The 15,490-nt window shown below is 47.4% G+C and overlaps 2 protein-coding genes and 1 long non-coding RNA gene across 4 annotated transcripts in view; 2 read left to right on the forward strand and 1 right to left on the reverse strand.

The window, feature by feature from the left end:
* The window catches only part of LOC126536805 (cell adhesion molecule Dscam1-like), a 505,486-nt gene that overhangs the window by 266,565 nt on the left and 223,431 nt on the right, over positions 1-15,490 (reverse strand). The gene's annotated exons all lie outside the window — the stretch shown is intronic.
* LOC129386265 (uncharacterized) overlaps positions 1-15,490 on the forward strand; it is a 140,326-nt gene that overhangs the window by 41,101 nt on the left and 83,735 nt on the right. The gene's annotated exons all lie outside the window — the stretch shown is intronic.
* LOC126536437 (ubiquitin-conjugating enzyme E2-17 kDa-like) lies at positions 6,990-9,275 on the forward strand. The gene is made up of 2 exons (XM_050183396.2): positions 6,990-7,428; positions 8,553-9,275. The coding sequence occupies exons 1-2, from the start codon at positions 7,263-7,265 to the stop codon at positions 8,855-8,857; spliced, it is 471 nt and encodes a 156-aa protein (XP_050039353.1). The 5' UTR covers positions 6,990-7,262; the 3' UTR covers positions 8,858-9,275.

A 15,490-nucleotide genomic window follows, 5' to 3' on the forward strand; every position in this document is an offset into this window, starting at 1 on the left:
ATGCATGACGAAGCCTCAGTAGAATGTAATACACGCCCTATAATAGGCTCACCCACAAGGCCAAAGTGAACAGCACGGGAATTCTGTTTTTAGAAGTGTTTGTAGATTTTCTATCCACGTGCTGGAGATTATCAGAGCGTCCCGCCACTTCTGTAGTTCTGTGGCCAATTTAAATTCGCAAAAAAAAAAAAGAGAGAAAGATACGCAGGTATAGTTCTGCGGCAGGAGGTGATCGATTTATGCCGTTACTCCGCCAGTTGGTCCCTTTGAAATCAGACGCTTGCACACGACCCCCCACTGCACGCAGTTAGTCCTTGGTGTGCGAACCCTTTATCCGTGGGTTTAAGGGCTGCACTTAGTCCCACTTCTCCCGATTTTTGTTTAAACTTAAGGCACATTTCGGATTCTTTGTGAATGAAAAACGTTCGTGAAGCTGTTGCTTAAACGCTTTACAACTAAATGATATGCGTCCAATTTTCTTTGTTTTCATCCTATGCAACGTGTAATCTGGAACAATGTTCACCTTTATGACCTGCTCAGGTTACGACTGGTGTCTTGCAATGTTTATGCTTGTGCAATACACCGTCCACAAGCTATGCCAAAGCGAAAACAGCAGTTCGTCCGAATGCGCGCTACATGAGACGTGGACGCACCGGTCTTACGAGGACCAAGGCGATATTTGACGCTCAACGAGGGAAGAATGTTGAGATGTGGTGCACGCAGACAGAAGCAAGGCACATGTCGCACATTTGCGCAATGGTAAAACAAGTTAAGAGTTATAAACTCACTTTTCCGTCTAGCCAGCAAGACATGGAGGGGAACAGTCTATTCAATATTACAAGTATGCATAATGAACTCATAAAGAGAAAAAAATGCGTATTCCTCAACTATTCTTCATGGCTTGTCGCAAGCTTCCAAGGAGCGGCTTCAACGTTTACTGGCGAGGGGATTTAGAGTGTGTCTCGGCGTCCCCTACTCAACCTCGAGTCCTCTAGTCATTGCTGAAGCTCGTAATTCACCTTTTCCAGTTATACGTATGGTCTAAAGTTGTCGACATGCTTACCGCATTTTAACGCAATGTGAAAGTATATATATATATATATATATATATATATATTGTAAGCACTATTAACGTACTTCGTCGTTTTCATTTGTACATAGCCATCATCATCTTCACTGTTCTTCGACTTCTTCGCGCGTGAGCTGGGGGCGTTGCCTTTGGTGGAATAAACAGCGCTGGACAACTTGATCGGTCTCGGTATTATAAAGTGGTGGAGGTACGTCAAGATCCCGACGTCCTCTCGCGTTCCCGTCCTCCCTGGAGCTCCGTTCCGGTCGCCGCCTGCACCCAACTACCCCTACAACAATGGACACTTCCGACCCCGGCCCTTCCGGCGCCTCAAACCCTACCACACAGACGACCCCACCTGCGGCGCCCTCTTGGACTGTGACGAGCCCTCAGCGCGATCCCCCTGTCTTTGCGGGACTCCGCGGTGATGACGTAGACGATTGGATCGACCACTACGACCGCGTGAGTTCTTGTAACAAGTGGAACGACACCCAGAAATTGAGGCACGTCGCCTTCTACTTGACCGGTGTTGCAAAGACGTGGTATTTCAACCACGAAACCGACATCGCGGATTGGACCACGTTTACCTCGAAGCTGCGGCAAATCTTCGCTTCCTCGTCTGGCCGTGCAGAAGTCGCCAAACAGAAGCTGGGAACGCGCCGCCAACTTCCCCAAGAGTCTTACACCTCATACATAGAGGATGTCTTGGCTCTGTGCCGCCGTGCGAATCCTAGCATGACGGAAGCCGAACGCGTTCGCCACATCTTAAAAGGCATTGGGCCTGTCGCGTTCAACGCCTTAATCGTGCAAAATCCGGCTTCTGTCCAAGACATCACTTCAACGTGTCAACGCCTCGACGAGCTGCAGTCTATTCGTCTTCCACATGACAGCAGCGATCCTCAGGTTGCTCATTCTCCAGATCTACGTGCTCTTATCCGCACCATCATCCGCGAGGAGCTTCAACTACAAGACCTAAAGCGTCCCCCTGCTGCCTGCGCACCAACCCCCACCTTCGACTTGCGCGAGGTCGTTTCTGTTTCGATGTCAGGGCCTGTATTCATAAATACCTCTTACGCTTGAATTGTTCGTAACAGAAAATTCTAGTCAATACTGATGCTGGAACTCGCGGCTGGCCAATGGCAATGAGCAGTTACAAGCGAAAAACGTTTTCAATACGGCGCCTGATTTCTAAGCGGCAGGGCAGCGGACGGTTTAGCGGTGTTTCGCAGCAACCCAACATGGATCCGTCGGGACAAAGTGCTGTGTCAACGCCAAGGAGCTGAACAGAACAAGTTAGGTTGGACCGTCTAAGAAAGCGAGAGGCTTTCGAAATGTTGACCGCGCTTCTCACGCAGACGGAGGCGGTCAATAACCAGGTCCTACTCTAACACGTCTTTGTAATTACTTTCATTGTTCCTAAAGCGCTCACCAGCTCTAATTTCTGCGGTCATTCAGTTTGATACAGAAATCCATAGTTGGAAGTTATCTTGCCAGGGATTGCTATGTCTGCCTTTCCAAATCCTGAGACTGGACCTGCCCACACGAAGACAATTGTCGATGGAAACGCGTAGCTGTCTCACGCGCGCTCGTCTCAGGACCAACAGATGTGGCAAAGGGGCAGTTAGGATAGTGATTGTTTAACATATACCAGGTATATTCTTGCCATCGTTCTTTGCTCTACAGCTAAAGAAAACGAAGGCTACTGCTAGCGGCAAGTAAATGACGTTAGAAAGGCGTTGCATGAGGTATAGAATGGAAGCTATAAAGAAATCTCCAGCTGTAACAAAATATAAAGTTTGAGAGACGTGTGTTAGGACATATTATGCTTACTGTGTGGAGACTATAGTGGCAAGAAGAAAGAAAATATACAAAAAAAACGTGGTAAGGTACCGAGAAAAAAAAATTGCAGTAATAACTGATCTAAAAAAGCCGAGAAAGGTGAATGTATTTGTAAAAGCCACAGGAACAATCTCGTCAAGAATAGCTACTGTAAAAATCTATGTGCTTTCGGCTGGGGAAGAAAATGATTGCGTCTTTACGTCGGTAGTTTTTGACTGGTGGCGCAGTTTCAGCGGCATAGGAGTTTGGTGCACTGTAACCTATATTTCATGATAATTTTCACATCTAATCTTCGCTGTAGTGAACAAGCTTCTGCGCAAAAATATTCAGCATTACTACTTTCCTATTTGTTCCCGTTCATTCGCCTCCCTTCTTTCAAACACTTTATATAGACACCAATTCACTAAAGCATGATTGCCCTTTAGGTATATTTTTTTTTCTTTCAGTAGAACCGCAACGCGGAACAGTGAAGGAATGGCTATGCATCGGCAAATATTAAACAGAAGGTATGCCTTAATTGAGGATTCAGACCACTCGTTATGATAAGGTTTTGTAATCCCTAATAATGGTATGGGTAACGTTTCTTTTCCTTAATATCACTAAAGAGCACGCCGTTTTTGGCCGCATAGTATGCACCAGCCGTTGATGTTGGCCAGCAGCAATTATTAATCAAAATTACCTTGTTGTCGCGTCTACAAGAACAGGTCTTAAGAAAATCCTTTTCGTTTAACGAGCATTGGATTCTTTGTTAGTGCGCAGTTTGGTTTAATGAGCAACCTAGATGCATGCTAAGTTAGATATGAATGCCCCTGTTGGCGTGTCTGGATGATGCACGTATTCTGGTGCGACTTGGAGCACATCGTCTGTCTCCCGCAGAAAAACAAAACAAAACAAAGCACGTGAACTGTATATTGTAATGAGACTATACCGTGTCATGGCGTCTGTGATGCATCTTTTCTTTTTTAATTACATTTCGGCACCAGTGGCGCTTATCTTCTGTTTCTTCTGCTTAGCTTATAATCGTGAAAACAGCCATAAAGGGCTTCAAATTAAGGGAGCGAAACCATGAAAGGCGCTGAGGAGGAGGGAGTTGGCCATGAAGCGTTTATAAGCTTGTTCGCGGGCACATTCTGCCGTTTAGTTTGCCTCACCCTTACATCTCCCATCACTTTCCTTCCTAACATCCCATATTTTCTCACTAATAACAACGTGTCCTGTTTCGAGGCTACCGTTCGTCATCCTCAATGGCTAGGTGCCACTTCGGCACTGCAGCACGGGGGAGAGCGTTCTCTTTTACGCGCGTATTTTTATTGACTAACATGCATCGAGAGTTTCCTTTTCTAGCGAGAGAGAGAAAGAAGCCTGGAGGTTTATTCCACGATATTTTCCTTTCGCCGTGTCTTTAACCACATTTAGTCCGGGCTCAGTTAACCGAGTACTGGCAATAATTTGTTTTATTCAGAAAAGTTTTTCTTCCGAAGAATCTCGAAAGTGGCGCGACTGACTTTATACAGCAAGGATTATACGATGTCTGATCTAAGCGCTGAATATTATTTCTATTGGGAACTCTATTCTAGGTCTAATTTTTTTCGAAGCCCTGCTCTCTACGCGACATCGCGCGCTGAAGAGACATTTAAAAAAAATAGAGAATAGAACGTGCCACGCCTCACTTCCTGCAGATCCTTGTATTCCAGGCAGCGGTGTAGGTACCTGCTTACGTGGCGTGCGTTGGTGCCGTCAGCGCGTTACGTTGTGCCGCAGTAGGTTCGACTTCGCCTGGTAGCTTTAGAAAGCGAAACTGTACCTTGGAAATCAAACTTGCTTTTAACGCTGTAAAAGTCGATGACGAGTTCTATTTGTTCATAAAATATTTCGCACAACCCCAAGCACGACTTTGAGTTGACCGTATGTTGCGCCAATGGCTGTACATTCCAGAAATGAGACGCGCATATTACACTTTTTTTTCTTGCACGAGCCACGATTTTAGTCAGGTCGAAGTCTGGGAATGGTTCTGTCGCGGATAAGCGCATGGAAAGTCACAGTCTCTGATATGTAGCACTTAGGCAGGAACGGTACACGGTACATGTATGTTGTTACTGTTTTCCGACAAAAGTGCTTAACTTAGTACTTGCCATGTTTACTTTACACCTATCACACATTTTCTGGTCTGGTATGCAATGCAAAAAAAAAGAAGAAATACATTGAGTAAATGCCTTTGTTTCTTTTTCGAGATTTTTCATCTAGAAACTAAAAGGTAAAATGCGGTAGATATGGCACGCTGGAGGACAATGCGCGAAGATAAAGACTAAGTGCATTTCTCAATAAAAAAACCAGCGAAAGAGCATGTCTAATTTCCTAATTACGCTTTAAGCCCTTTCCTTGCACATTGGAAGTGCAGTTTATCTAGCTCTTGTTATTACAGTCTCCTCTCGTCATCAAACACAACCGTAGGATGACAGCTGCTCGAACCCGATGAAGTGCAGTGCCCATGCTGTTTCTTGTAGATGCTCATGCGTCCCTGATGAACTAGCGCATAGGTATATGCATTATTGACCATGCAGGGCAACATTTTCAGATACCCATGTTAGTCGTATATATAATCCGAAAAAATTAGAACAGAGATGACAACAAATGCTACCCTATCACAAGAAATTTAAAATATAAATAAGAATAGTTACGCTTCATTCCTTGAATAAACACCAATAGAAATCGAACTGCAGTAGAGACGACACACCTAAATGCGTCGCAGTGCACAAGTGGGCCGTCTTTCACAAAAAGTTTGTATGACTGTTCCTAAGAGCAGATGCTAGCTAGTAGTGCCAGCAAATCATGAAGGCTCCCGGCCAATGGCAATACCGCTTATGAAAGATAACATTCATGAACTTAGACCAGTCCCTTTGGATAAAAGCGCGCAGAGCTGCACGAAACAATAAGGGATGAGGAACTGACACGAGGTATACGAGGTTAATAAATTCAAGATGTGGTTTTGCATGTCAAAACCACTTTCTGATTATGAGGCACGCCGTAGTGGAGGACTCCGGAAATTTTGACCACCTGGGGTTGTTTAACGTGCACCTAAATCTAAGTACACGGACGTTTTCGCATTTCGCACCCATCGAAATGCGGCCGCCGTGGCCGGGATTCGGTCCCGCGACCTCGTGATCAGCAGCCCAACACCATAGCCACTGAGCAACCACGGCGGGTTAGTATACGAAGTGCCTGGTAAGTAAGCCAAGTGTACTTCACGGTGACAAAAGCTCAGTCAACATTGGGTAGCCACAATTTCCTTTGTTGTGGCGCGCAGCAAAATTGTGAATTGGTTATACAAGGATGACGGATCTTAACTTTATTGCATGCATCCTCTTGAGGGAATACGCCATAATTATAGCTGCAGGGAATAATGAGGATGCAGTGTGTACTGTAGGACAAACTACAAAATAATCAATAATAATAAAAATGATTCTAGTAAAGAAACACTTATGCGTAATGGTGAAGTAAGGCAAAGTGCATCAAGATACATGAAGCTGATTTAAGAATTTAAGTAAACTGTTGCTGCACATAAGGTTTCGGAGCCTAATGAATTTAAGATGTAATGAACAGCGAAAACAAGGAAAATCTCAAAATAACCCTTTTGTTTAAATACTGGTTTAGTTTGATTTGGTTTTGCTTTTTTGTTGTCGTCGTTGTTGTTGTTGCCTCAAAACATGGTTCGGTACCCACGAGGGGGATTGGCCACACTGAATGGATTGAACCGTGCGCCAAAAACATAGCAAAAGGGGTAAAGGCGAAAGTTCAGAACGAAGCATTTGACAATCAACTGGTGAAATGCTAAAGCACCCGTGTACTTAGCTTTGGGTGCACGTTAAGGAATCCCAGGTGGTCCGAATTTCCGGGGTCCCCCACTTTGGCGACCTGGTGTTGTTATTGTTTCTGATGGCGGATGACCTCGCTGCGTTCTCTTTATCTTCTTTCTCGATGCCGCTTCGCGAACATCCTTTGTGCTTCCGTTGCGAGGAAATGCCCATTGGACGCCTTTCATGTTAAATGGCGAAAGAGGAAGAAAATCTTGGGGCAATAGGCTCGATGGAAGAGCACATGAACGGTTGAAACGGTGGAGCGGCCATATGCCAGAGCTTGAGTGCCGTTTCGTCTGTACGCCGCACTTGGGGGCAACTGTCGACGACCTCGCCATTGTTAGGAGCCAACGCGAAAGACGACGACGAAGACGGACAGTTGAGCCGTTGCGCTGCTGGTGCGGGGAGGCGTTGGGCGAAGCGGCGTCATGCCCACATCGGCCGACGGGTAGACCTGTGGCGCCGCCGTCGGGTGTGCGCGCGGCCTCTGCGGCGCGCCCATGTCCAAGACGGCGACTAAGCCGGCCTTGGCCAAGATCCAACGGGAGCTGCGCGAGATCAGCCGAGACCCGCCGACCAACTGCTCGGCCGGGCCCGTGGACCCGGGCGACTTGTTCCTATGGCAGGCCACCATCGTAGGGCCCGACGACTCGCCGTTCGAAAAAGGTGGGCCAAGTGGGAACCCAGCGGTCGGCGTAGCACGTCTAGAGAGTGGACCTTGGGTAGCGCCCTAATGGTGTGCTGTAATAGCGACGCGAGCTAAAAAAGAGATATACAAGAGGAAGGGGGCACTGCGTGTGATTGCTGTTTTATCTATTTTCTTCGTATTAGGCGCCTCATACCACGTGGTTCTATCACTAAGTGCATCTGTTTGTGCTCCTAGCCGGGAACGGCGATAGAATGCTGGCACGCTAGTATCAGGGCTCTGTCCAGTCTCGCTTGTCCATGTTGGTCATACGGTTCAAGAGCGCATGTTATGTGGCGGTATGGTTTAAATGTACACACTACCGAAGCTTCGCCGTCAAACTGCTTTTTGGTGTTTGTGTCTTAAGGAAGTCAGATCATTCCAACTCGTTGTTTTCGTTTGATGCAATGAGAGCGCGACGCTGTCGTTACTATATAAGTCTTCAAATACAAAAGCAAACGTGTTTTCAAAAATTAACAAGTTTGCATGCTTGCAGATGCATGCTCGTAACTAGTAGAGCCGAGAGGTGACGGAAATATTTGCAGGTTAAAGCTTAAAGCTTCGGGTTGTTTCCCATGTTCACTGGTGGGCATGATAATGTTCAGATTTTTTTCACCTTACTTTATCGTAAAATTTTTGAACATTTTTTCCCATCGGCCAGAGAAGTTTGATATGAGTCATGCCTTTGCAGTGGTGAACAAAAGTACTGAAATAATCCCACAGCCCTCCAACACTCACCTTTGGACTCATGCCTTAGGGATACAGACCATGGTAACATTTCATTGACCGGCGATATGGACACACATTATGCGGGAGCTCATAGAGCTCTGTAAACGTTTACTTTGTCGGCTGTGTACTTGAACGTATAGTTGAAATTTATTTATTTATTTATTTATTTATTTATTTATTTATTTATTTATTTATGCTGCAGGTCGAGGTTACGGCCAAAAGCATGTCTTGCATTATAGTTTTTGAAAAGAATGAGTAAAGGATATAGTTGCATATTACGTGCAATCAAAGCTGAAAAAAGCATTCAGGTGGTCCCGAAAGCTGGCCCAATTTCTTAATATTATTCAGCCTGGACTTGCCCTATTTTTAATCGCAGGAGTTTTCAAGCTTAAAATTCGCTTCCCGGAGGACTACCCTTTCAAGCCGCCCGAGGTGAAGTTCAACACGCGTATCTACCACCCGAACATCAACAACAACGGCTACATCTGCCTGGACATTCTCAAGTCTCACTGGTGCCCATCTCTGACCATCGCCACGGTGCTGATGTCCATCATGGTGCTCATGTGCGACCCAAATCCTGACGACCCTCTCGTGCCCGAGGTGGCCAACGTGTACAAGACGGACAAAGACGCCTACAATGCCATCGCCAAGGAGTGGACTAGACGATACGCCATGGAGTGACACTGCGGGATGCTTCCGCCCATCGCGAAGATGCGAGGAAAAAAAATTCAAGAGCCCGATGACTGTCCTCTCCCGTAAACTGTTCTCATCGGGCTAGCGTCGCATGGGCTTGACTGTTATTTCAAAGCGGTTTATGCCACGAATGAGACCTACAATTTTATCGCGAAGAGGAAGACGTGTAGTGTATACTGCGGCATGATTCGGCACAGTGGTTCTGTCATTATTCGCACTGAAAGACACGACGGAAATTGAAGTGCCTCTCGCTTGCGCCCTCCCCTAGTCACCGTACACGCGAACCTCACTTCTCTTTCATAGAGCCTTTGGTCACATGACATGTTTAGTAAAATCCGTGCTTCTCCGCACGGAGGTGCTACAGCGCCTGTATAAAGAATGATAAATAAAGTGATGAGAGTATTTAGCCACTAGTGTCGCTTTAGGAGTTGTTCTTTGCGTTTTTGAAACGGTCATGTTGCTGCGCCAACAAAGACTTAATCCCTGTGTTCGGAAGCCAGAGTTACAGAGAAGTGGATGAGTTAATTCGGTGGTATTGCTTTCAGCCATCGCTGCAGTTTTCGTGATATAACTCACTGCGAGTAAAGTTCAGCCGCAGCCTATATGAAGCAATATTACTGCTACGGGGGAACATATAATTGCCAGTGTTACTACTACGAGATAAAGGATGAATTCACCCGAAGTGAGTGAATGAGTAATAACTTTGTTGGAAATAAATGAAATACGGGACGATGGTTGCGGCCCCGATTCCAGGGTCCCACTGGCACTAGCGGCACGCTGGGATTGGTTAACAAGAGCCAATTGGCTGTCCCTGCCCTCGTCCGCAAGCCACGCCTCCCATTGCCCATTGGTCATTTGTAGATGTTGGCGTATTATAGGGCTGTCTATGTGCGGACGCGTCCTGGGGGCCTCCCATGTGATGGTGTTTTGGTGTAGATGTGGGCGTGCACCACGGATGCTCGTCAGTGAACCTCGTGGGGTGTATTCGGTGTAGGTGGTGCAGGTTGTGGTATGTATTGGTCGTCTGAGTACGACGCCAGTCCCTCTTCTGTTGGCTGTCTAAATTCGAGTGACTATGTCCAAAACGTGTACGCGCCGGTCTTTTCTGTAAGAGGATGTCACGAGAATTCGGTAGGAGGTCGTCGCTGGGCCATGCCGTTGCTCGGACGTTTAATCCTCGAGCAATACGGTCTGCCCTCGCGTTTCCTTCCAGTCCCTCGTGTGCCGGACACCATATGATAGTGTGGTGCCCTTCTAGTTAATCGCCTAACATTTTGATTATTGATTGGGGTGCCATTGCATTTGGAAAAAGGCGTCAAGCTGCTTGTGAGTCGAATAATAGGACAGCCGAATTAGTTGGTGCTCGGCGTGCTGAATGGCGAAGGCGATGGCCGCAGCCTCTGACACGCATGCCGAGGTGGTTTTGAAAGGATGCCGTTAATATGTTGTTCTGACACGTAGAGACTATGACGAAGGTGTCTGAGCTGGTTGGACTAGCATCCGTATTATACACTCCCGCTCCCGTGCCAAACGTTTGTGAAGAGTCTTTACCCTTGCTCTGCGTCATCCGGGGTGGTAATTGGGGTGCATGTTTTGAGGAATTGGGGCCACCACGATGTGCGACCGAACGTTGTGGTCTAGCTGTGCCGTTTCCTCTCCGCAATGCTGGGATCTCAGGGGAAAGCCTAACCTTCTGTTGCTCCTTCTGAACATATAACGTCCCTACGGCGTACTCGTCAAAAGTATTGTGCAGACCCAGTCCCTCGAATATACCTGTGCTAGCGCATTCGGGAAGACCACGGGCGGCTTTGAAGGCTTTTATTATTATTGTGTTTGCCTGTGTGATCTCTTGGTTTGTAAAAACCTGATACGGAAGGGCGTATGCGATGCTGCTAATTACGAATGCTTAGATCAGGCTGACGGTCTCTGCCTCAGTTAGGCCGTCTCTGCTTCTTGCCACTCTCTGTATCATTCTGGCCACGTTTCCTGTGACTCCCTTTAGTTTTTGAAGGGTGTGAGATGTTCCAGCGTTCTGCTGTATCCACATTCCCGATATTCTGAGTGCCTCAACTTCTCGAATCTGCGCCCCGTCGAGGGTCAGAGTGATTGGCATCCAGTCCTTCTTTCTTGCTAATTTCGCACGCACCCGAGTGAATTCAGATTTTCGGGTGCGCATGCCATGTCCCCTGCCCTCGCGTATTCCACGACTGTGTCTATAGCCTTTTGAAGAGTTTCTTGCTTGTCCCAATAGAACCCCTGGTAAGCCCTGAGTGCGATGTAATCGGCATATATTGCACAGCCGAGATTTGGGTGTTTATCTAGCTCCAGGGCTAGCTTTCTCATCCCCACATTAAATAGCAGTGGAGAGGGTATGGCTCCCAGAAGGGTGCGAGTGTCGGGAGAGTTGAAGGTGTCGGACTTCGTGGAGTGAGTGAGTGAGTGAATAAACTTTTATTTGGTCCAGCAAAACGCAATAAAACGCGCACCCGGCTAATCCCACGACGGAGCTGACAGAGCTAGTCGGGCGGCCCGATCGCGGGCGCGCTGGACGGCGAGGATTTGGTCCTCAAAGACGGGACTTCGCGGGAGCGCGCCCCAGTCTTCCTTGCTGATCTTCGGGCCCAGCGTCCCGCACTCCCAGAGCATATGAGGCAAAGTAGCAACCTCACCACAGGCCACGCAAGAACAATTCGGAGAAATCTCGTGATGTATGCTGCTAGGGACGCCGGATTTGGGTAGGAGTTCGTTTGCAGGAGACTGAGTGTGACCGCCTGCGGCCTGCTTAGTTTCTAGTGAAGCGGCGGGAAAACCCTTCTCTCTGAGTAAAAGAATTTAGTAAGTTCATTGCGCGTTATAGGAGCGTCTCTGTGTCCGGGGAGAGAGTCGCCCGAGCCTAATGCAATTGTGGCCGTGTGGTCAATGAGGAACAAGGGCACGTAGTTATAAATTCGCGTTCCGCAGTTTACCGCTTCAAGTCCCTCCAGGATTGTGTGGTGGGAGGTGGTGTCGAAGGCCTTTTTCATATCGAATGCCAATACAAATTTACCGTCCGACCCTCTGTTGGGGTGCAGGACCTCGTACTTTAGTAAACGAAAAACGTCTTGCGCGACGTCGAAAACCGAACATGTTGGAGGGGGACATGTTGTTCAGTTCTATGTGATTTGAGAGCCGGACCTGCACAACCTTTTCAAATAGTTTCTCTGCGCCCGACGTTAGGGAGATTGGTCGAAAGTTGCTGCTGATACGGGGCTTGGCCGGTTTCGGAATGAGGGAGTGTACAAACTAGATCAGCGATCTGCAGTCCTGTAACTGAGAAAGGTTGTGGGACATCCAACATTTTCCAATAAATTTGCTACATTAGCCGTGAAGAACAAATAATTATTTTATCTCGTAGAAGAACCCGCTACCTTTTCTTTTCTTTGAAATTTCCAAGCCTTAATTACCTTCACTAAAAGCCTTTTCGGAAGAACCAGAAGGGCCACTAGTGCAAAACTTGCCCTACTACGTAACCTAAAAAAAAAAAAGCACGTTTGGAGGCCCAATAGTGAATTCTAGAAGAGTTGATTGCTGGGCTAGTTGGTCGTCCGTATTTGAAGTAGTAACTTAGCGCTTGTCCGTCGTTCTTGTTTCCGTGTTTTCATTCGCGCTAAGTTACTACTTCAATAATGAATGGACTGACTTATTTCCAAGACGGTACGGTATTGTTTCGAAGCTCATAAACCTCCTTAGTAACAAATAAACAAATATACATATATATATATATATATATATATATATATATATAACAACGTGGGATCGACGAAGACGCGGAGCAGCGCCACCAACAAATACACTTAATCAGTCGTCAAAGAAAACCAACGTCTTCGTCGTCTCCACGGTTAACATAAAAACACGCGTTACTTCAACCTCATCCACACTGGCACATACCCGCGGCAATATAGTTGCGCCAAATATAGTCGTGCCTTTTGCTCCCCCTTTAGAAAAAAAAATCATCGTCCCAATGATAGAGGCTTGGAAAATAGCGATAAAGAAACTGCGCATTCTTGTCGGCCTTCATAGTACGGCTTCATACGAAGCACGTGGGCGACCTCGGGTAAATGCCGTCGCCACTTTGAACAGGGAGAGCCGCCTGGAAGAACTTCGTAGCGGACGTCACTGATGCGTCGGAGAACTATGTAGGGCCCGAATTATTTGCCCAGCAGCTTTTCAGAGAGCCCACGCTGACGATTAGGTGTCCAGACCCACACTTTGTCGCCGACGTTGTGTGTTACGGGTCTGTGCCGAAGATTGTAGCGTCTGGCGTCACAGTCCTGTTCTTCGTGGATTTGCAGACGCGCAAGCTGCCTAGCTGTTCCCGCTCGTTGTGTGATCTCCAGCACCAGTCTCGTTGTCATCAAATTCATGAAGGAGCATTACCTCTAATGTTGTCGTAACATCATGGCCGTATACGAGACTGAACGGTGTCTTGCGAGTGGTGTCTTAACGAGCCGTGTTGTACGGGAAGGTGACTTAAGGTAAAACCTCGTCCCAGTTCTTGTGCTCTACATCTACGTACATACATGCTTATCATAACAGCCAGTGTCCTATTTAGTCGTTCCGTGAGTCCGTTTGTTTAGGGGTAGCACTTAGACGTACCACTTAGACGTAGAACGATATCCAAAAGCTTGACCATGAACGCAGTACCTCTGTCTGTGATGACTACTGCGGGAGCGCCATGCCTTAAAACGATGTATTCGAGAAAAAATCGTGCCGCTTCATCTGCTGTTGCCCGTTGCAGAGCACCTGTCTCGGCATATCTAGTGAGTTAATCCGTGGCGACGATTATCCATCTATTGCTGGCAGTAGACGCTGGGAAGGGGCCCAGAAGATCCATGCCTGCTTGTGCAAATGGTGTGGCCGGTAGTTGAATAGGAGGCGGTAGGCCGGCTGGCTTGACGGATGGCGGTTTTCGACGTTGGCAATCCAGACATGTCTGAACGTAACGTTTAACGACCGCAGTAAATCTCGGCCAGTAGTAATTCTGCCGAATCCGTGCCAATGTGCCAGTGTAATCCAAGTCCCCAGCAGTCGGCTCGTTGTGGCAGGCGTGTAAGATTTCACGTCGAAGCGATGAGGGAATAACGAGTAAGTAGTTGCTGCCGCTAGGTGAGAAGTTCTTCTTATAGAGGACGTTGCGGCGCAAGCAGTACGACGCCAGCCCTCTTGCAAATAGCGCCGGGAGGCTGTTGTTTCGTCCTTCCAGGTAATCGGTAAGCGGCAGCAATTCAGTGTCATCCCGTTGCTGGCATGAAAGATTGACAGTGTTCACGAGTCCCAGAAACACCGTGTCGTCATCGCCTTGTGCTGCCGACTCAACAGAAGACAGTGAAAGGCAGTCGGCATCTGCGTGCCGCTTTCCCGACTTGTACGCGACAATAAAGTCGAACACTCGGAGTCGAAGACTCTAGTGTGCGAGCCGGCGGCAATGATCTTTAAAATTTATGAGCCAGCAGATCGAATGGTGATCGCTAACGACGGTTAAATACCGACCATACAGATACGTACGAAATTTCAGAACTACCCACAGCATTGCGAGGCATCCTTTTTCAGTGGTGGAGTTGTTAGCCTCGGCTCGGAATGGTGTCCCACTAAAGTAATTGATCACCTTTTCACTTTCTTGCTGACATTGTACGACCACCGCCGCTAAAGCAACGTTACTAGCGTCTTTATGCAATATCGCCGGGGCGTCTTCATCGAAGTGTGCTAGCACGCGAAGCGCTTGCATGCGTTGTCGGAGCTCGTGAAATGCCCGCTGCTGGTCTTCGCCTTAAGTAAAAGAGCTATCTTCTCTGGTGAGCTGTTTTAGCGGCCACGCGATGCGCTTGAAATTCGCAATAAATCGCCGGTAATATTCACAGAGTCGCAGAAAACGTCACACGGCCTTTTTATCTGATGAGGTCGGGAAATTAGCGAAGGCAGCAATTTTATCCGGATCAGGTCGGACTCCTTGGCTACTGACGACGTGACCGAGGTACTGGAGCTCGTGAAAATCAAAATGGCACTTCTCAGGCCTCAAAGGGAGACCGGCAGATAGTATGGCTGCAAAAACAGTTTTCAGCTTTCGTTAGTGTTCGTCAAGCATTGCGGAAAAGGCAATCACGTCATCCAAGTACACCAGGCATGTTTGCCATTTGAGTCCAGAGAGCACAGTGCCCATTAGACGCTGGAATGTTGCTGGTGCCAAACAAAAACCGAAGGGAAGTACCTGAAATACCGTCAGGCGTCACAAAGACGGTTTTCTCCCGGTCTTTGTCATCCACTTCGATCTGCGAATAACCGATTTTCAGGTCCATTGAAGAAAACTAGCACGCTTTTCGCAACCTGTCCAAGGAATCATCAATGCGTGGAAGTGGATAAACGTCCCCCTTTGTGACCTGGTTGAGCTACCGATAGTCGACGTCGATGCGCAGGCTACCGTCCTTCTTTTTCACTAAAACTACAGTTGTTGCCCAATGATTATTATATGGTCGAATAACGCTATCTTCCAGCGTCGTCTTCCCTTGTTTTTGTATTCCTTCGCCTTCGTTTGGGGCCACAGGATAAGGGCTTTGCCGAATAGGTATGGTGTCAACATCAGTAATG

Source organism: Dermacentor andersoni, chromosome 4, assembly GCF_023375885.2.
Source record: "Dermacentor andersoni chromosome 4, qqDerAnde1_hic_scaffold, whole genome shotgun sequence".
Taxonomy (NCBI): Eukaryota; Metazoa; Arthropoda; class Arachnida; order Ixodida; family Ixodidae; genus Dermacentor; species Dermacentor andersoni.

Coding starts and splice junctions, on each gene's coding strand:
- LOC126536437 (XM_050183396.2), top strand. CDS start 7,263: ATGTCCAAGACGGCGACTAAGCCGGCCTTGGCCAAGATCCAACGGGAG. Junction 7,429..8,552: donor CGACTCGCCGTTCGAAAAAG/GTGGGCCAAGTG, acceptor TTTTAATCGCAG/GAGTTTTCAAGCTTAAAATT.